General features: G+C 46.9%; 1 protein-coding gene across 6 annotated transcripts in view; it reads left to right on the top strand.

Annotated features, from left to right (window-relative positions):
• Positions 1-22,097, top strand: part of HDAC10 (histone deacetylase 10) — a 167,293-nt gene that overhangs the window by 19,613 nt on the left and 125,583 nt on the right. For all 6 annotated transcript variants that reach the window (XR_010179420.1, XR_010179418.1, XR_010179421.1 and 3 more), the window contains 6 exons: positions 8,258-8,384; positions 9,057-9,122; positions 9,432-9,491; positions 9,664-9,753; positions 10,173-10,279; positions 17,844-17,911. Coding sequence is in view for 1 of the 6 variants with exons in the window: in XM_063927153.1 (XP_063783223.1) it covers positions 8,258-8,384; positions 9,057-9,122; positions 9,432-9,491; positions 9,664-9,753; positions 10,173-10,279; positions 17,844-17,911 (518 nt within the window). In the remaining 5 variants the exon portion in view is untranslated. The remainder of the gene's footprint in view (positions 1-8,257; positions 8,385-9,056; positions 9,123-9,431; positions 9,492-9,663; positions 9,754-10,172; positions 10,280-17,843; positions 17,912-22,097) is intronic.

The following is a 22,097-nucleotide window of genomic DNA, read 5'->3' as shown; positions in this document are numbered from 1 at the left end:
AATACTTGTACATAGTTATTGTTACAAAAAAATCGGGTTGTTATTTGTTGTGAGCCGTCTGTTCAGAGGCTCCTACGTTTGTCATACTGTTAACTGGGTTCAGATCACAAGTTATACGGTGTGATTGGTGTGGCTGGTATGAGTCTTACCCGGGGTTCAATATCCTTCCTTATTGTGTACGCTCGTCCGGGCACAGTACCTAACTGAGGCTTGGAGGAGGGTCATAGGGGGAGGAGCCAGTACACACCATGTGATCCTAAAAGCTTACTTTTTGTGCCCTGTCTCCTGCGGAGCCGCTATTCCCCATGGTCCTGACGGAGTCCCCAGCATCCACTACGGACTACGAGAAATAGAATTATCGGTAAGTAAATTCTTATTTTACACATTTCTGATGTGACCCCAGGTACCACAAAAAAGGGTATTATGTTTGGAGAGAAAAAACTCCCAGTAGTTTTTCCCCCTTCTGAAGAATTAAATGAAGTGTGTGAAATAGTGTGGGCTTGCCCAGATAAAAAATTGGTAATTTCTAAAAAGTTACTAATGGCGTACCCTTTCCCGCCAGAGGATAGGTCACGTTGGGAAACACCCCCTAAGGTGGATAAAGCGCTTACACGCTTATCAAAAAAGGTGGCTCTACCGTCTCCAGATACGGCCGCCCTAAAGGAACCTGCTGATAGAAAGCAGGAGGTTCTCCTGAAGGCTATATATACACACACTGGTATTATACTGAGACCAGCTATTGCTTCAGCATGGATGGATGTGCAGTGCTGCAGCTGCGTGGTCAGATTCCCTGTCAGAAAACATTGACACCCTAGACAGGGACACTATATTGCTAAACATAGAGCATATTAAAGACGCTGTCTTATACATGAGAGATGCACAGAGGGATATTTGCCGGCTGGCATCTAAAATAAGTGCACTGTCCATTTCTGCCAGGAGAGGGTTATGGACTCGGCAGTGGACAGGTGATGCAGATTCTAAAAGGCACATGGAAGTTTTGCCTTATAAGGGTGAGGAGTTGTTCGGGGATGGTCTTTCAGACCTAGTGTCCACAGCAACGGCTGGGAAGTAAGCATTTTTACCACATGTCCCCTCACAACCAAAGAAAGCACCATATTATCAGGTACAGTCCTTTCGTCCCCAGGCGCATCCTTTCTGCCCAGAGGCAGAGGTAGGGGAAAAAAGCTGCAGCATACAGCCAGTTCCCAGGAACAAAAGTCCTCCCCCGCTTCCTCTTCTAAGTCCGCCGCATGACGCTGGGGCTCAACAGGCGGAGCCAGGTACGGTGGGGGCCTGTCTCAAAAACTTCAGCAATCAGTGGGCTCGCTCACAAGTAGATCCCTGGATCCTTCAAGTGGTATCTCAGGGGTACAGGCTGGAATTCGAGACATTTCCCCCCCGCCGTTTCCTCAAATCTGCCTTGCTAACAACTCCCTCAGGCAGGGAGGCTGTGATAGAGGCAATTCACAAGCTGTATTCCCAGCAGGTGATAGTCAAGGTGCCCCTACTTCGACAAGACCGGGGTTACTATTCCACAATGTTTGTGGTACCGAAACCGGACGGTTCGGTGAGACCCATTTTAAATTTGAAATCCTTGAACACATATATAAAAAAATTCAAGTTCAAGATGGAATCGCTCAGGGCGGTTATTGCAAGCCTGGAAGAGGGGGATTACATGGTATCACTGGACATCAAGGATGCTTACCTGCATGTCCCCATTTACTATCCTCACCAGGAGTACCTCAGATTTGTGGTACAAGATTGTCATTACCAATTCCAGACGTTGCCGTTCGGCCTGTCCACGGCACCGAGGGTATTTACCAAGGTAATGGCCGAAATGATGATACTCCTTCGAAAAAAGGGAGTTTTAATTATCCCATACTTGGACGATCTCCTGATAAAGGCGAGGTCCAGGGAGCAGTTGTTGTTCGGCGTAGCACTATCTCAGGAGGTGCTACACCAGCACGGTTGGATTCTAAATATTCCAAAGTCACAGCTGGTTCCTGCGACACGTCTACTGTTCCTGGGGATGATTCTGGACACAGTCCAGAAAAAAGTGTTTCTCCCAGAGGAAAAAGCCAAGGAGCTGTCATCTCTAGTCAGAGGCCTCCTGAAACCAAAACAGGTGTCGGTGCATCACTGCACGCGAGTCCTGGGAAAGATGGTAGCTTCCTACGAAGCAATTCCATTCGGCAGGTTCCATGCCAGATTCAGTGGGACCTGTTGGACCAATGGTCCGGATCGCATCTTCAAATGCATCGGTTGATAACCTTGTCTCCAAGGACCAGGGTGTCTCTGCTGTGGTGGCTGCAGAGTGCTCATCTCAAAGAGGGCCGCAGATTCGGCATACAGGACTGGGTCCTGGTGACCACGGATGCCAGCCTTCGAGGCTGGGGGGCAGTCACACAGGGAAGAAACTTCCAAGGACTTTGGTCAAGTCAGGAGACTTCCCTACACATAAATGTTCTGGAACTGAGGGCCATTTACAATGCCCTAAGTCAGGCAAAACTCCTGCTTCAAAACCAGCCGGTTCTGATCCAGTCAGACAACATCACGGCAGTCGCCCATGTAAACCGACAGGGCGGCACAAGAAGCAGGACGGCGATGGCAGAAGCTACAAGGATTCTCCGATGGGCGAAAAGTCACGTGTTAGCACTGTCAGCAGTGTTCATTCCGGGAGTGGACAACTGGGAAGCAGACTTCCTCAGCAGGCACGACCTCCACCCGGGAGAGTGGGGACTTCATCCAGAAGTCTTCCAACTGATTGTAAACCGTTGGGAAAGGCCACAGGTGGACATGATGGCGTCCCGCCTAAACAAAAAGCTAGAAAAATATTGCGCCAGGTCAAGGGACCCTCAGGCGATAGCTGTGGACGCTCTAGTGACACCGTGGGTTTACCGGTCGGTTTATGTGTTCCCCCCTCTTCCTCCCATACCCAAGGTACGGAGGATAATAAGGAAAAGAGGAGTAAGAACTATACTCATTGTTCCGGATTGGCCAAGAAGAGCTTGGTACCCGGAACTTCAAGAATTGATCTCAGAGGACCCACGGCCTCTGCCGCTCAGACAGGACCTGCTGCTGCAGGGGCCCTGTCTGTTCCAAGACTTACCGCGGCTGCGTTTGACGGCATGGCGGTTGAACACCGGATCCTAAAAGAAAAGGGTATTCCGGAGGAAGTCATTCCTACGCTCATTAAAGCTAGAAAAGATGTAACCGTACAACATTATCACCGCATATGGCGAAAATATGTTGCGTGGTGTGAGGCCAGGAAGGCCCCAACGGAGGAATTTCAGCTGGGTCGATTTCTGCACTTCCTACAGCCAGGGGTGACTATGGGCCTAAAACTGGGTTCCATTAAGGTCCAGATTTCGGCTCTGTCGATTTTCTTCCAAAAAGAACTGGCTTCACTGCCTGAAGTTCAGACATTTGTTAAGGGAGTTCTGCATATTCAGCCTCCTTTTGTGCCTCCAGTGGCACCGTGGGACCTCAACGTGGTGTTGGGTTTCCTGAAGTCACATTGGTTTGAGCCACTTAAAACCGTGGAGTTAAAATATCTCACGTGGAAAGTGGTCATGCTTTTGGCCTTGGCTTCGGCTAGGCAAGTGTCAGAATTGGCGGCTTTGTCATGTAAAAGCCCCTATTTGATTTTCCATATGGATAGGGCAGAATTGAGGACTCGTCCCCAGTTTCTCCCTAAGGTGGTATCAGCTTTTCACTTGAACCAACCTATTGTTGTGCCTGCGGCTACTAGGGACTTGGAGGACTCCAAGTTACTGGACGTAGTCAGGGCCTTGAAAATTTATGTTTCCAGGACGGCTGGAGTCAGGAAGACTGACTCGCTATTTATCCTGTATGCACCCAACAAACTGGGTGCTCCTGCTTCGAAGCAGACTATTGCTCGCTGGATTTGTAGCACAATTCAGCTTGTGCATTCTGCGGCTGGCCTGCCGCAGCCTAAATCTGTAAAAGCCCATTCCACGAGGAAAGTGGGCTCTTCTTGGGCGGCTGCCCGAGGGGTCTCGGCTTTACAACTTTGCCGAGCTGCTACTTGGTCAGGGGCAAACACGTTTGCTAAATTCTACAAATTTGATACCCTGGCTGAGGAGGACCTGGAGTTCTCTCATTCGGTGCTGCAGAGTCATCCGCACTCTCCCGCCCGTTTGGGAGCTTTGGTATAATCCCCATGGTCCTTACGGAGTCCCAGCATCCACTTAGGACGTTAGAGAAAATAAGATTTTACTCACCGGTAAATCTATTTCTTGTAGTCCGTAGTGGATGCTGGGCGCCCGTCCCAAGTGCGGACTGTCTGCAATGCTTGTATATAGTTATTGTTAACTAAAGGGTTATTGTTGAGCCATCTGTTGAGAGGCTCTGTTATGTTCATACTGTTAACTGGGTATAATATCACGAGTTATACGGTGTGATTGGTGTGGCTGGTATGAGTCTTACCCGGGATTCAAAATCCTTCCTTATTGTGTCAGCTCTTCCGGGCACAGTATCCTAACTGAGGTCTGGAGGAGGGTCATAGTGGGAGGAGCCAGTGCACACCAGTTAGTCCTAAAGCTTTCTTAGTTGTGCCCAGTCTCCTGCGGAGCCGCTATTCCCCATGGTCCTTACGGAGTCCCAGCATCCACTACGGACTACGAGAAATAGATTTACCGGTGAGTAAAATCTTATTTTCTCTAATTTTTACAAGCGTCCTCAGTGATCGCGCTGAGCCGAAAAAAAAGTGGGTCCCAGGGACCCCTCAACTTTTAAAAATTGGGGTCCTAACTGTCCTTTTCTGGGTCTCATCAGAACGAAGGATCTTATTAATGATTCAAATATAAAAACACGGACTTGATTTGGACACAACAAAAGTGTTGCAAGGGGGAGTATGGGGTGACGATGCTGCTGGGCTGTGTAGCATACAGGACACCCTGCACCAGAGCTGTAACTAGACATTTTGGTGCCCTTGTGGCAGAAAGTGAATTGGTGTTCCCCTCCCATACTCCAAAGCATGGATAGTGCGCCAAAAACTTAGGGGTCTGGCTTTATGGGGAAGGGCTTGGCCACATAATAGTGCCAATTCACATTACACCACACAGTAGTGCTGCTTATACACATTGCACCAGGTAGAACCTCCTATACACACTGCGCCAGGCAGAGCACATTATACACATTGCACCAGGTAGAGCACATTATACACATTGCACCAAGCAGAACCACCTATACACATTGTGACAGGCAGAGCACGCTATATACATTGCACCAGGCAGAGCACGTTATATACATTGCGCCAGGTAGAACCACCTATACACACACTGAGCCAGGCAGAGCACGTTGTACACTTTGGACGGGGAGCGCGATTGAATGGGGAGAAGCTACCGGTGGTGATTTGATGGCAAAAGCGGCACTGAAACAGTGTTATTAGCAGAGACGCACTGGTCACTTAGAGACCTCTCTGCTTGTAGTTCGTAAAACGATATATAGCGCATATTTTGCGATCACGGTGTAGTGGGAAGAGAGAAACTGACTGAGAGGGGGGAGACGGACAGAGAGCGGGGTGACAGAGAGAAAGAGAGAGACGGACAGAGAGAGGGGGCGGGACAGACAGACAGAGAGAGAGAGAGGGAACGAGGCAGAGAGAGAGAGGGGGAACAAGGCAGAGAGAGGGGGAACGAGAGAGAGCGAGAGAGGGAACGAGACGGACAGAGAGAGAGAGAGAGAAGGGGAGAGAGAACAAGACGGACAGAGAGAGGGAGAGGTAACGAGACGGAGAGGGAGAGGTAACGAGACGGAGAGAGAGGGAGAGGTAACGAGACGGACAGAGGGGCAGATGTATTAACCTGGAGAAGGCATAAGGAAGTGATAAAGCAGTGATATGTGCAAGGTGGTAAACGCACCAGCCAATCAGATCCTAACTGTTAATTTACATATTGGAGCTGATTGGCTGGTGCCTTTATCACCTTGCACATATCACTGGTTTATCACTTCCTTATGCCTTCTCCAGGTTAATACATCTGCCCCAGTGTCTCCTGGAGTCCTATCCATAGAGGATTTCCCAGCAATTCTGCAGTGCTCTTCAGCCACGTCTAATAATCATCCATTCTGCAAAAATCCTTCTGTGTTCTTCAGCCACGACAATTACTATCCAACGTACAAACTCTTTCAGTATTCACTAGCCATATCAGACAATCATTTATTATACGGACTCTTTCAATAACTCTGCCCATGAATACTCTGCATCCTAATCCTTTGGAATTCCTCATCTTTGTTCTTTAAATATTAGCTCTTATATGTCTTTTCGTTAATAAAAGCATATGAGAAGAAACTACATTTCGTCGTCCTTGTTTTCTCCTCGCAAAGGCACGCACTTCTACCGCTAGTACACATCCAACGGTTTCACAAATTCTACTGGCTGTGACATTGCCAAACTCAGACCCTATTACATTTGCCCTCGTGGTCTCTCATCACCTTTTGGCGATGACCTCCAGCGAGATTCTTTTCCACCTGCCTTTCGGAAGATCCGGAAAAAGCAAAAGCACTCTGGGAGTCCATTTACTCTCTTCTTGTTTTCAAAGTCATTGTCCTGGTTCCCCCATCTCAGAGGGATATGGGATTTTACGCCAGAGTCTTTCTAGTTCTGAAGCCGGGAAACTCCTGACCTATCCTCAGCCTGAAGGCGCTCAAGTATTTCCACATTTCCAGATTTTGCATGGAGTCACTTCGTTCTATTTTTCTGGCTATGGAGTCTGGGGACATCTAGGATGCATATTTACACATTCCCATCCAAACCAGCCATCAGCACTTTGTCAGGTTTGCAATTCAGTCCAATCGTTTCCAATATCAGACTTTACCATTTGCAGGGGTGTCAGAATCCTTCCCTATCTGGACGACCTTCTGCTTCTGACCCAATCACCAGAGCTTTTGACAAATCACACCCGGCTAACGGTGGGACTTCTGCAGTCACAAGGTTGGAGAAACAATTGGTGCTAGTCTATGTTGACGCCTTCTTTGTAGATGTTGCACTTGCGTGCTCTGCTGGATTACAGGCTTCAAGACCAGATTCGGGCCCTCCAGATCAAGGTTTGTGTGTTCCTGGATCTTTGCAGGGTGTCCATGCAGGCTTACATGTGTCTCCTAGGGACTTTAGTCTCCATGTTCAATATGGTAGAATTGTCTCATGCCCTCTCCTGGACTCTGCAACTGGAAGTTCTGGTCCTGTGGAACAAGTTGCATCTGCATATCAAGGCTCAGACAATAAACCTTTCGCTGGAGGTTTGCCACTTCCTCTTGTGGTGGCTGCGCCCGTCCCACCTGGACAAGGACAACCCGTGTCAAAAGAACCTATAGGAGCGCTGTCCATAAGCATATGGGTGTTTTATATTCACATTTATTAGTCTCTTTTGAGTAAAATATCTATATAACAATCCACATAAAATGTATTGACAAAATAATGCAATTCAGCCTAATAGTTATTTTTCTCATAAGCAAGACAACATAATAGTTGCTTTTCTCATAAGCAAGACAATATACTTAAAAGTATTAAAATATATATCCATGCGTCATCACTACATGTGTTAGTATAAGCAGGAAAAATTGTACATTAAAACTATTAAAAACGAAGTCTTTTGCAATGTTAGTATAGCTCTTCTTTCCAGATCCAATCAAGCATGCCTAAATAATAAGCCACACAGCATTAACATGCAGGTTGGTATTATGGTACCTAATTGTTAGTATTTGTTAAGGAGCTTTATACTGGATCCAGGTATATATCTCTCTCACTGCCATTGGTATAATAGCAGCACTTTTATGTATTATATCAACAAATACTCATGACCATTTTGAAGGGGTATTTCCCTAAAAGCTCACCAGATCATGTTCCAACTGTGACAGAGGAGAGTGTGCAAATCCTTCTTGTGTGCTCTGTGTTTTAAGCCTTACGGCTTGCTGTTTTCAACAGACAGCAGGAGCTGCAGTCTTGTAAGTCTGTTGAACAGAAGCTGTCAGGCGGGGCTGATCGGAGCTGTATACTGTGGCCTCAGCGACATGCAGTATCTGTTAATCAGCACAGTCCCCCTGTGCATCAGTCGCATTGAATTGCGACTAAGATGCATTTTTGGGTAAAAAGACACCCGTCACTAGTAGAGTTGCACTGGACCTAGCGTGCTAAGCGGGGCAGTTTGGCGTGACTGCCGTACATCTGTATTTTACAAACTAGAAAAAATATTAGGTGTGACTATACATTTTTATCTCTCTGTATTTTTCCATTCAGCGTTCTCTATTTCTCTTGGCATCGCTATGAACATGGATCATACTGGCCATACCTCAGAGATTCAGATTATGATTGCATTGGTACAGGCAGAGGAACTGGCTACAATATAAATTTACCTTGGAATAAGGTACAACATTTACATTCACATAGTATTATTGGATAGCATAGTTTTTGTAAATGATATGATAAATGCATTACATCTCAAACTTCAGATGGGTTTATCAGAGTATAATAGAAGAACAATTTGCTGTTCACCCCACCCAAATCTCAGTCTCTGCGCAAGATAAACCTGCCCCACCTGCAGTGCAACATGGTTTTGGCCAGTTGCTTGCTTTTTCGCTTTACTTTACAAATTTGAGTTGGGCCCTTATTTTGCTGCATGTTTACTTTTGATTGATTGTGAGCTAGTATGTTAAATGCTGAATTCTGGCTTTTCATCCAAAGAGTGTAATAGAACAGTGGCTAATTTACCATAGAGATGATCATAAATAACACATAATCATATCAAAAAGCAAAAACATTTAGACAATTGATCTCTTGGTCATGTAATTACCATAAATTTACTGAGCAAATAGTAATTTACAAAGCTGTATTGCTTTCTCAGTAAGCTTAGAGTCTGGATCATGAAACATGAACGAGTAGAATCCTCCAATAGGTCAAGTGTGGATTACAAATTAATGATATAAATATAATTGTACATTATTGAAATGATTTAGAGAATTATAATTCCAATAATTGAAAAATTGCTTACCAAATATCGTCTAATTAAACCAAGGTCACAATTTCTATATTTTCACAGATTGGCATGGGTAATGCAGATTATATTGCAGCCTTTTTCCATGTGCTCCTTCCTTTGGCCTTTGAGGTAAATATATTAAATTACAGTCCTTAAACTGGTGTAAAAAGATGTTAGAATACAGTACTTTTCCAGCCAGAAATTGACGGTAAACTGAAGCTCCAATGGTGACACTCGGCACTTAATGGGAAATGCAGTTCATGTGTTACATGGGAACATTGGATGTGATCTTTTTCTCTTCTAACTCTAGACTGCTTACATACTTTATACAGCATGTTACAGCTTCTAATCCTCAATCAAGGCAATTGTGCGCATGCTGTGCCCTTTGAAAGCAAGGAGAAGCAATACAACATTTTGCTGATTTCTTTTGATTTTCAGTTTAATCCTGAACTGGTCTTGGTGTCCGCTGGATATGATTCAGGCATTGGAGACCCTGAGGTACTTTGTTATTTATTTGTTTATATGTTGTATGTTACTTACAGCACCATTTTTTTAATTTATTTTTATAACAAATGAGTTATTGATTTTCATAGGACTACATATTCTGACAATAAAACGACACAATCTAGTCGACCAATTTCAGTGGTGATGTACATGTCTGTCTTTGCAGGGACGTATGAGTGCTACCCCGGAGTGTTTCTCCCATCTCACCCACCTGCTGATGCATCTTGCTGGTGGGAAACTGTGTGCTATCCTTGAGGTAACAACTCTTCTGCTCTTTCATTAGATCAGTCATCAGCCAATTGCACTGAATTGGCCCCATCAGATCTATGTGTTTTTCTTAAGGGTTGATCAGTCGATTTGGCTAATCCGATCACCCATTTGCCATATTGGATACACATCCTGATAAAGCCAAAAGCCAGGCTCTGACTCTATGGCAATATTTAATCTATTATTAATTATTCTTCCAAAAAAAATTACTTAATGTTTTCTACAACCAATCAATGTAAACGCTGCAAATTTACATATACAGTATTAACATCATTCAAAGATGATGCATGTATACTGATCTTAGCAAATAAGTTGATTTATTCATGATAAACAATAGGTAACTGTTATTGATTGAACAGTTATTGCATTGCATTAGACAGCATGTAGTCCTAAGCACCATTATTACAGGGTGGATACCACCTACGCTCCCTGGCAGAATCTGTCTCCATGACTGTGAGGACTTTGCTTGGTGATCCAGTGCCCAGGTTGTCTGGAGAAATGACTCCATGTTACAGGTATAGTTTCAAGAGCGTGTCCTTGATGAATGTACATGATATTTCCACCTGTTTTCTGTCATGGGTAAATGGTTTTATGTCTAGGCTACATTTGTGTACATGTTTTAGTATTGCAAAAGTTTTCACCATTTTGAAGCATTCCCAGGGAATGGAATAGGAGTTGACGGTTTCCTATGAAAGCAAAAAATCTTATTATTTCTATTCTGGAATATGTGAGGCAAGCTCTCTAATAAAACAAAAGAAATCTCACAAAACTGGGCAAATGATCAGTTTGTCAGTAATTTATTACAATATGTTTTTATAGTTTCTGGTAGAAACAATTGATCATGTAACGCTAACCTTTAGGTAGGCAGTAATATGTAAGTGGTTTTGTACAAAATTTGTTTTATGTATTTTGTTAATTTCATTTTTCATTTATTGAACATAACAAATCTGTATGTAATGTGTATATAAAAGATTATAATGTAATCACATTCTGTATAACACTATATAACAGTCCTTGCCTGTAGTACACTGTGAGGATTTTGTATATCTTGCATAGTGCGAGTCACCGCCTGAGAAAGTTATAGCTCCCGCACGCCCGCTTCTTTATGAGGTCTTCTGTGAACGCTGCGTACAAAAACATGGCGACTGCATTCTCATTGATGTGAGCATGCTGGGTTCAGCTGCAACTGTTGATGGTGCAAATTTTTTTTCATTGCGAATCTGCTAATGCATACACAGATTTGCGAATGCATCGGTGGGCGTCTTTTATCCTATCTGGGCGGAGCTTCTCATGCGATTTTTAGCTATAGCAGATTTGTGAAAATTGCTATCTCAGCCTCAATAGTGATCCACAGTGAATTAGGCCCACTTACAATCTGCACCCAACATGGGTCTGGGTCACGTTCCATGATGCGACCGATAGTTGCACGTTTAAAACACAAAATGGGCGTTTCAGTCCTTGCATTCAGATACGTGCTTGTACACCAGGGGGCAGGCTGATCATAGCATTATCCCTAAACCCAGTACAGGGATTGGATAGATTTTCAGTCCCATGAAGTACATATGATCTGGGTAGTATGGGATGGGACCTGTGCCACCTGCTGGGGTGGCGCCGTAGTGTCTGACTTACTGCAGGCCCTTGCCACACAGTACTCTACAGTCTTTATTATGAGGGGCAGACAGGACATTCATTGCTCGGACTGGGCATGGGTGACCGGTGCTTGAGATCCCGCTGGTCACCATACCGACGCCAGGATCCCGGGGAGTAGAATGCCAGGGGGGGGCGAGACGAGCGCAACGGACTCAATGGTTTGTATTCCCACTCTATGAGAATAGTCCTGTTAGTTGGCATGCCAAATGTCGGGATTTAGAGAGAGCGGTATGTAGCCGGCGGTGTTGTGACCGGCGGTCTCCTGACGCGGGTCACATAACTACATCCCCATTGCTTGTGCAGGTACTTCTCCCTGCACTTATGCACAGGCTGTAAAAAGGACACTGTCTTGTTCCCTACCCTGGGACAAGACATGCTGCAGGGCTAGTAACAGCCTGGGGGTCCTAGGGTCGTCACATATACCTAGTTTCTCTGACGTCCTAGTGGATGCTGGGAACTCCGTAAGGACCATGGGGAATAGCGGCTCCGCAGGAGACTGGGCACAAAAGTAAAAGCTTTAGGACTACCTGGTGTGCACTGGCTCCTCCCCCTATGACCCTCCTCCAAGCCTCAGTTAGATTTTTGTGCCCGGCCGAGAAGGGTGCACACTAGGGGCTCTCCTGAGCTTCTTAGTGAAAAGTTTAGTTTTAGGTTTTTTATTTTCAGTGAGACCTGCTGGCAACAGGCTCACTGCATCGAGGGACTAAGGGGAGAAGAAGCGAACTCAACTGCGTGCAGAGTGGATTGGGCTTCTTAGGCTACTGGACACCATTAGCTCCAGAGGGACCGAACACAGGCCCAGCCTCGGAGCTCGGTCCCGGAGCCGCGCCGCCGGCCCCCTTACAGAGCCAGAAGCAAGAAAAGGTCCGGAAAAATCGGCGGCAGAAGACATCAGTCTTCAACAAGGTAGCGCACAGCACTGCAGCTGTGCGCCATTGTTACTCAGGCACACTTCACACTCCGGTCACTGAGGGTGCAGGGCGCTAGGGGGGGGCGCCCTGAGCAGCAATGTAAAACACCTTGGCTGGCATAAATACACCACATATAACCCCCAGGGCTATATGGGTGTATTTTAACCCCTGCCAGATTCCACAGAAAAACGTGAGAAAAGGCCGCCGAGAAGGGGGCGGAGCCTATCTCCTCAGCACACTGGCGCCATTTTCTCTCACAGCTCCGTTGGAGGGAAGCTCCCTGGCTCTCCCCTGCAGTTACTACACTACAGAAAGGGGTTAAAAAAAGAGAGGGGGGCACTAATTAGGCGCAGTATAACAATACAGCAGCTATAAGGGGAAAAACACTTATATAAGGTTATCCCTGTGTGTATATATATATATATATATATATATATATATATAGCGCTCTGGTGTGTGCTGGCATACTCTCCCTCTGTCTCCCCAAAGGGCTAGTGGGGTCCTGTCCTCTATCAGAGCATTCCCTGTGTGTGTGCTGTGTGTCGGTACGTTGTGTCGACATGTATGAGGAGGAAAATGAGGTGGAGGCGGAGCACTTGCCTGTAACAGAGATGTCACCCCCTAGGGAGTCGACACCTGAGTGGATAAGCTTATGGAAGGAATTATGTGACAGTGTCAGCTCTTTACAAAAGATTGATGACATGAGACGGCCGGCGACTCAGTCTGTGCCTGTCCAGGTGTCTCAAAAGCCATCTGGGGCTCTAAAACGGCCGTTACCGCAGATGGCAGATACAGACGCCGACACGGATACTGACTCCAGTGTCGACGATTAAGAGACAAATGTGACTTCCAGTAGGGCCACACGTTACATGATTGAGGCTATGGAAAATGTTTTTACACATTTCTGATAATACCAGTACCACTAAAAAGGGTATTATGTTGGGTGAGAAAAAACTGCCTGTAGTTTTTCCTGCATCTGAGGAATTAAATGAAGTGTGTGATGATGCGTGGGTTTCCCCCGATAAAAAAGTTATTGGCATCATACCCCTTCCCGCCAGAGGATAGGGCACGTTGGGAAACACCCTTTAGGGTGAATAAAGCGCTCACACGCTTGTCTAAACAGGTGGCACTACCGTCCCCGGATACGGCCGCCCTTAAGGAACCTACTGACAGAAAGCAGTAAAATATCCTAAAATGTATATACACTCACACGGGTGTGATACTGCGACCAGCAATTGCCTCAGCCTGGATGTGCAGTGCTGGGGTGGCTTGGTCGGATTCCCTGACTGACAATATTGATACCCTAGATAGGGACAGTATATTACTAACTATAGAGCATTTAAAAGATGCATTTCTATATATGCGTGATGCACAGAGGGATATTTGCCGACTGGCATCAAGAGTAAGTGCGCTGTCCATTTCTGCCAGAAGAAGGTTATGGACAAGACAGTGGTCAGGTGATGCTGATCCCAAAAGGCATATGGAAGTATCGCCTTATAAAAGGGAAGAGTTATTTGGGGTAGGTCTAACAGACCTGGTGGCCACGGCAACGACTGGAAAATCCACATTTTTACCCCAGGTAGCTTCTCAACCTAAGAAGACGCTGTATTACCAGGCGCAGTCCTTTCGGCCCCATAAAGCGGGCAAAAGGCGCCTCATTTCTGCCCCGTGGCAGAGGGAGAGGAAACGGGCTGCAGTAAACAGCCAATTCCCACAAAAGCCCTCTCCGGCCTCCGCAAAGTCCTCAGCATGACGCTGGGGCTTTACAAGCGGTCTCAGGCACGGTGGGGGCCCGTCTCAAGAAATTCGAGACGACTTCCCCTCGCCGTTTCATAAAGTCTGCTTTACCGACGTCTCCCTCAGACAGGGAGACAGTATTGCAAGCCATTCACAGGCTGTATTCCCAGCAGGTGATAATCAAGGTACCCCTCCTGCAACAGGGAAAGGGGTACTATTCCACACTATTGGTGGTACCGAAGCCGGACGGCTCGGTGAGACCAATTTTAAATCTAAAATCCCTGAACACTTACATACAAAGGTTCAAATTCAAGATGGAGTCACTCAGAGCAGTGATTGCAAACCTGGAAGAAGGGGACTATATGGTCTCTCTGGACATCAAAGATGCTTACCTACATGTCCCAATTTACCCTTCTCCAAGGGTACCTCAGGTTTGTGGTACAGAACTGTCACTATCAGTTTCAGACGCTGCCGTTTGGATTGTCCACGGCACCACGGGTCTTTACCAAGGTAATGGCCGAAATGATGATACTCCTTCGAAAGAAGGGAGAGTTTTAGTTATCCCTTACTTGGACGACCTCCTGATAAGGGCAAGATCCAGGGAACAGTTGGAAGTCGGGGTAGCACTATCTCAGATAGTGCTGCGGTAGCACGGTTGGATTCTCAATATTCCAAAATCGCAGCTGATCCTGACGACACGCCTTCTTTTCCTAGGGATGATCCTGGACACAGTCCAGAAAAAGGTGTTTTCTCCCGGAGGAGAAAGCCAGGGAGTTATCCGAACTAGTCAGAAACCTCCTAAAACCAGGCCAAGTGTCAGTGCATCAGTGCACAAGGGTCCTGGGAAAAATGGTGGCTTCCTACGAAGCAATTCCATTCGGCAGATTCCACGCAAGAACTTTACAGTGGGACCTGCTGGACAAATGGTCCGGATCGCATCTTCAGATGCATCAGCGGATAACCCTGTCACCAAAGACAAGGGTGTCTCTCCTGTGGTGGTTGCAGAGTGCTCATCTTCTAGAGGGCCGCAGATTCGGCATTCAGGACTGGGTCCTGGTGACCACGGATGCCAGCCTGCGAGGCTGGAGAGCAGTCACACAGGGAAGAAATTTCCAGGGCTTGTGGTCAAGCCTGGAGACATCACTTCACATAAATATTTGGAGCTAAGGGCCATTTACAATGCCCTAAGCCAAGCAAGACCTCTGCTTCAAGGTCAGCCGGTGCTGATCCAGTCGGACAACATCACGGCAGTCGCCCACGTAAACAGACGGGCGGCACAAGAAGCAGGAGGGCAATGGCAGAAGCTGCAAGGATTTTGTCGCTGGGCGGAAAATCATGTGATAGCACTGTCAGCAGTGTTCATTCCGGGAGTGGACAACTGGGAAGCAGACTTCCTCAGCAGGCAGGACCTCCACCCGGGAGAGTGGGGACTTCACCCAGAAGTCTTCCACATGATTGTAAACCATTGGGAAAAACCAAAGGTGGACATGATGGCGTCCCGCCTAAACAAAAAATTGGACAGGTATTGCGCCAGGTCAAGGGACCCTCAGGCAATAGCTGTGGACGCTCTGGTAACACCGTGGGTGTACCAGTCAGTGTATGTGTTCCCGCCTCTTCCTCTCATACCAAAAGTACTGAGAATTATAAGACGGAGGGGAGTAAGAACTATACTCGTGGCTCCGGATTGGCCAAGAAGGACTTGGTACCCGGAACTTCAAGAGATGCTCACGGAGGACCCGTGGCCTCTACCTCTAAGAAGGGACCTGCTCCAGCAAGGACCCTGTCTATTCCAAGACTTACCGCGGCTGCGTTTGACGGCAGGGCGGTTGAACGCCGGATCCTGAAGGGAAAAGGCATTCCGGATGAAGTCATCCCTACCCTGATCAAGCCAGGAAGGATGTAACCGCAAAGCATTATCACCGCATTTGGCGAAAATATGTTGCGGGGTGCGAGGCCAGTAAGGCCCCGATGGAGGAATTTTCAACTAGGTCGATTCCTGCATTTCCTGTAAACAGGAGTGTCTATGGGCCTAAAATTGGGGTCCATTAAGGTTCAAATTTCGGCCCTGTCAATTTTCTTCCAGAAAGAACTAGCTTCAGTACCTGAAGTTCAGACGTTGGTAAAAGGGGTACTGCATATACAGCCTCCTTTTGTGCCTCCAGTGGCACCTTGGGATCTCAATGTAGTTTTGGGGTTCCTAAAGTCACATTGGTTTGAACCACTTGAATCTGTGGAGTTAAAATATCTCACATGGAAAGTGGTCATGTTGTTGGCCCTGGCCTCGGCCAGGCGCGTGTCAGAATTGGCGGGCTTTATCCTGTAAAAGCCCTTATCTGATCTTCCATTCAGACAGGGCGGAATTGAGGACTCATTCTCAATTTCTCCCTAAGGTGGTTTCAGCGTTTCACTTGAACCAGCCTATTGTGGTACCTGCGGCTACTAGGGACTTGGAGGACTCCAAGTTGCTGGACGTAGTCAGGGCCCTGAAAATATGTTTCCAGGACGGCTGGAGTCAGAAAATCTGACTCGCTGTTTATCCTGTATGCACCCAGCAAGCTGGGTGCTCCTGCTTCTAAGCAGACTATTGCTCGTTGGATTTGTAGTACAATTCAGCTTGCACATTCTGTGGCAGGCCTGCCACAGCCAAAATCTGTAAAAGCCCATTCCACAAGGAAGGGGGCTCATCTTGGGCGGCTGCCCGAGGGGTCTCGGCTTTACAACTTTGCCGAGCAGCTACTTGGTCAGGGGCAAACACGTTTGCTAAATTCTACAAATTTGATACCCTGGCTGAGGAGGACCTGGAGTTCTCTCATTCGGTGCTGCAGAGTCATCCGCACTCTCCCGCCCGTTTGGGAGCTTTGGTATAATCCCCATGGTCCTTACGGAGTTCCCAGCATCCACTAGGACGTCAGAGAAAATAAGAATTTACTTACCGATAATTCTATTTCTCGTAGTCCGTAGTGGATGCTGGGCGCCCATCCCAAGTGCGGATTGTCTGCAATACTTGTACATAGTTATTGTTACAAAAATCGGATTATTATTGTTGTGAGCCATCTTTTCAGAGGCTCCTCTGTTATCATGCTGTTAACTGGGTTCAGATCACAGGTTGTACGGTGTGATTGGTGTGGCTGGTATGAGTCTTATCCGGGATTCAAAATCCTTCCTTATTGTGTACGCTCGTCCGGGCACAGTATCCTAACTGAGGCTTGGAGGAGGGTCATAGGGGGAGGAGCCAGTGCACACCAGGTAGTCCTAAAGCTTTTACTTTTGTGCCCAGTCTCCTGCGGAGCCGCTATTCCCCATGGTCCTTACGGAGTTCCCAGCATCCACTACGGACTACGAGAAATAGAATTATCGGTAAGTAAATTCTTATTTTCATTTTGTTCATTGTGCATTTTACAGATGGGTTGTTTGTTCAGGGTGAAAATGATTTTTAATTCTTACATAAAGCCAGTTGGCAACAAGACTAGGTCTGTGGGAAATGACAGTTCAGCTCCTCCGCTCGCCCTTCCCCGCTCGTGCAAAATGAATGTTGCATTTGTACCATCGTGTCCGTTTATAACGCTGCTGATTTTAAATCAAGTGTCTAGTTTAAAGAGAAATGCAGGCAGTATTACCTACTATCCAGGCATGCTTTACATGTTTGTCATCCAATAGGTTGTTTTTGGTAAGCGGTTTCCCTACTGAAGCATCTCTGACCTAACTGAGCTGACATCTCCCACTGCAGTTTGCTATTTGTTGGATCCAAGTGAAAGAGCAATTTTTTTTGTTTACTTTATAGTGCTCTAGAATCCATACAGAATGCAAGGCATGTGCATACTCCCTACTGGAAATGTTTATTGCATGATGGTAACTATGCTATGATTTCAAAATATATAAAAGTATATTATTACCCAAAACTGAATGCCATATGAAACAGCACTGCTAAATATTTGTACCTGGGTTCAAGCGATCCACCTGATACTGTATGTCCAGGTTATCCAATGTCTGTTGTGATCAGTAGATACTTTCCACGTTTCTGCATGCATGACAGAAGTGTGGCTCAGCTGTCACTGGTGGGCTGTCCTTGGATTGCAACAGAGACTGAGGGTGTTCTCATAACTTCTGATTTGGACAGCTTGATTTAATTACATTTTATCCATCTACACCTGGTACGAGAACAGACGGCCTCACCTGACCAGGGCAGAACCCACTGGCATACTGAGCATCAGGTAAAGAAATAATCTACTTTTCTCTAGCATCCATAAGGGATATTGGGGAGACTTAGTACGATGGGGTATAGACGGGGTCCAAAGGAGCCGGTGCACTTTAAATTTCTTCAACTGGGTGTGCAGGCTCCTCCCCTCTATGCCCCCCCCCCCCCCACAGGCAGTTTAGAAAAAAGTGCCCTCAGGAGAGGATGCACATCTCTGCAGCTCCAGAGAGTTTTCTTCAGTTACTTTTCAATCTCTATTATTTTCGGGATGCTGTTTGGGCAACAGCATACCTGCACCGTGGGAGTTTGGGGGGGGGGGCACTGGCCTTGCGAGGTTTCAGAGCCACTTCCCCGCTGCAGGACCACCGTCCTGAGAGGTTGTTTGTACAGCTGGACACTGCGCAATCGCAGCACACCGCACACTCCTAACAATAGCCTGAAAGTGACAAAAGTGGTGAGTACAAACCAGGGGCCCGCTAGGGGGGTCCTCCGGTTCAAAGTGCTGCTTACACGCAAGGGAGGCGTACGGGACCCTCCTGGGGGGGGGGCGTTATAGCCTCCTGTGTACACTGGCTAGCGGTGGCTTAAACTAGCACTTGTGTGGTGTTTTTAAGCTATTTGGGAGACATTGCCAGTATAAAAAACACTGTAGCTTCGGCGCCATTGGGGGGCCGGAGCTACCTCAGAGGGGGACCAGTGGTATTTTGGCGCCTTCCTCTGCTTACAGCAGCAGCAGGCACACACAGCTCCTCCTGACACTCGGGAAAACGCTGGAAAACTGCTACAGGGTGTAACAAAGGGGGAGAGCCGCTATTGTACACAATCTGTGTTCTATAAAGGACAGTAATCATAGTTGTTTCACTGTGATATAACCGCTTATAGCCTCACTGGGGCTGTGTAGCTGGGGTGTCCTGGTCTTCTCTCTATCTCCTTCTCACACACAGTAAAGGCAGGCTTGCTAAGTTATTACTTGTCTGTGTGTATGTGTATGTAATTGTGCTTTACTGTAAACATGGGTAAACACAAACTATGCAGTGTATACCACACCAGAGTCTCTTCCCTTATCTAATTCTGTATCATGAGAACAATGCAGCCAATCTTCACAACTCAGTGAGGGGGCTGGGGGAGAGCGTCAAGAGCCTTCTTAGATAGGTGCCATTAAAACTATCATGTCTGATATGTCATCACAACTTGCTGCTAATGCTCAAAAGACTCAGCTACTATAGCAGGCTGTTGCAGACCTAGCTGCCAGGGCAGATGTTACACAGCCCTCCCTCTCTCAGGACCACAAAAGCATGGTTTACCTGCTCTACATTCTGATTCAGATGATGAGATACAGGAGGATGGGGAGGACTTGGATCCCGTTAGTGGGGATTCCACTTCTGCTCAGGGTATTGAACCCCTCATTCTGGCTATATGGGACGTTTTAAAGCTCCCTTTAGGGGAAGCTGCGTCACAGCAGTCATTTCTCTAACGTCTTAGTGGATGCTGGGGACTCCGAAAGGACCATGGGGAATAGCGGCTCCGCAGGAGACTGGGCACAAAAGTAAAAAGCTTTAGGACTACCTGGTGTGCACTGGCTCCTCCCCCTATGACCCTCCTCCAAGCCTCAGTTAGATTTTTGTGCCCGAACGAGACGGGTGCAGGCTAAGGGGCTCTCCTGAGCTGCTTAGTGTAAAAGTTTAAAGTAGGTTTTTTATTTTCAGTGAGACCTGCTGGCAACAGGCTCACTGCACCGAGGGACTAAGGGGAGAAGAAGCGAACTCACCTGCGTGCAGAGTGGATTGGGCTTCTTAGGCTACTGGACATTAGCTCCAGAGGGACGATCACAGGCCCAGCCATGGATGGGTCCCAGAGCCGCGCCGCCGGCCCCCTTACAGAGCCAGAAGACTGAAGAGGTCCGGAAAATCGGCGGCAGAAGACGTCCTGTCTTCAATAAGGTAGCGCACAGCACCGCAGCTGTGCGCCATTGCTCTCAGCACACTTCACACTCCGGTCACTGAGGGTGCAGGGCGCTGGGGGGGGGCGCCCTGAGACGCAATAAAAAACACCTTTTTTGGCAAAAAAATACATCACATATAGCTCCTGGGCTATATGGATGCATTTAACCCCTGCCAATTTTTTCATAAAAAAGCGGGAGAAAGGCCGCCAAAAAGGGGCGGAGCCTATCTCCTCAGCACACTGGCGCCATTTTTTCCTCACAGCTCCGTTGGAGGAAGGCTCCCTGACTCTCCCCTGCAGTCCTGCACTACAGAAACAGGGTAAAACAAGAGAGGGGGGCACTAAATTGGCATATAAATATATACAGCAGCTATATTAGGGAAAAACACTTATATAAGGTTATCCCTATATATATATATATATATATATATATATATAATATATATATAATATATATATATATATATATATATATATATATATATATATATATATATATATATATATATATATAGCGCTCTGGTGTGTGCTGGCAAACTCTCCCTCTGTCTCCCCAAAGGGCTGGTGGGGTCCTGTCCTCTATCAGAGCATTCCCTGTGTGTGTGTGCTGTGTGTCGGTACGTTGTCTCGACATGTATGAGGAGGAAAATGGTGTGGAGGCGGAGCAATTGCCTGTGTTAGTGATGTCACCCCCTAGGGAGTCGACACCTGACTGGATGGTCTTATGGAAAGAATTACGTGATAGTGTCAGCACTTTACAAAAGACTGTTGACGACATGAGACAGCCGGCAAATCAGTTAATACCTGTACAGGCGTCTCAAACACCGTCAGGGGCTCTAAAGCGCCCGTTACCTCAGGTCGATACAGACACAGACACGGACACTGACTCCAGTGTCGACGGTGAGGAAACAAACGTATTTTCCAGTAGGGCCACACGTTACATGATCACGGCAATGAAGGAGGTTTTGAACATTTCTGATACTACAAGTACCACAAAAAAGGGTATTATGTGGGGTGTGAAAAAACTACCCGTAGTTTTTCCTGAATCAGATGAATTAAATGAGGTGTGTGATGAAGCGTGGGTTTCCCCCGATAAAAAACTGCTAATTTCTAAAAAATTATTGGCATTATACCCTTTCCCGCCAGAGGTTAGGGCACGTTGGGAAACACCCCCTAGGGTAGATAAGGCGCTCACACGCTTATCAAAACAAGTGGCGTTACCGTCTCCTGATACGGCCGCCCTCAAGGAACCAGCTGATAGGAAGCTGGAAAATATCCTAAAAAGTATATACACACATACTGGTATTATACTGCGACCAGCAATCGCCTCAGCCTGGATGTGCAGTGCTGGGGTGGCTTGGTCAGATTCCCTGACTGAAAATATTGATACCCTGGACAGGGACAGTATATTATTGACTATAGAGCATTTAAAGGATGCATTTCTATATATGCGAGATGCACAGAGGGATATTTGCACTCTGGCATCAAGAGTAAGTGCGATGTCCATTTCTGCCAGAAGAGGATTATGGACGCGACAGTGGTCAGGGGATGCGGATTCCAAACGGCATATGGAAGTATTGCCGTATAAAGGGGAGGACTTATTTGGGGTCGGTCTATCGGACCTGGTGGCCACGGCAACGGCTGGGAAATCCACCTTTTTACCCCAAGTCACCTCGCAGCAGAAAAAGATACCGTCTTTTCAGGCTCAGTCCTTTCGTCCCCATAAGGGCAAGCGGGCAAAAGGCCACTCATATCTGCCCCGGGGCAGAGGAAGGGAAAAAAGACTGCAGCAGACAGCCTCTTCCCACGAACAGAAGCCCTCCCCCGCTTCTGCCAAGTCCTCAGCATGACGCTGGGGCCTTACAAGCGGACTCAGACACGGTGGGGGCCCGTCTCAAA

This window comes from Pseudophryne corroboree, chromosome 6 (genome assembly GCF_028390025.1).
Source record: "Pseudophryne corroboree isolate aPseCor3 chromosome 6, aPseCor3.hap2, whole genome shotgun sequence".
NCBI classification, from domain to species: domain Eukaryota; kingdom Metazoa; phylum Chordata; class Amphibia; order Anura; family Myobatrachidae; genus Pseudophryne; species Pseudophryne corroboree.
This window is presented reverse-complemented; position numbering and strand designations above follow the sequence as displayed.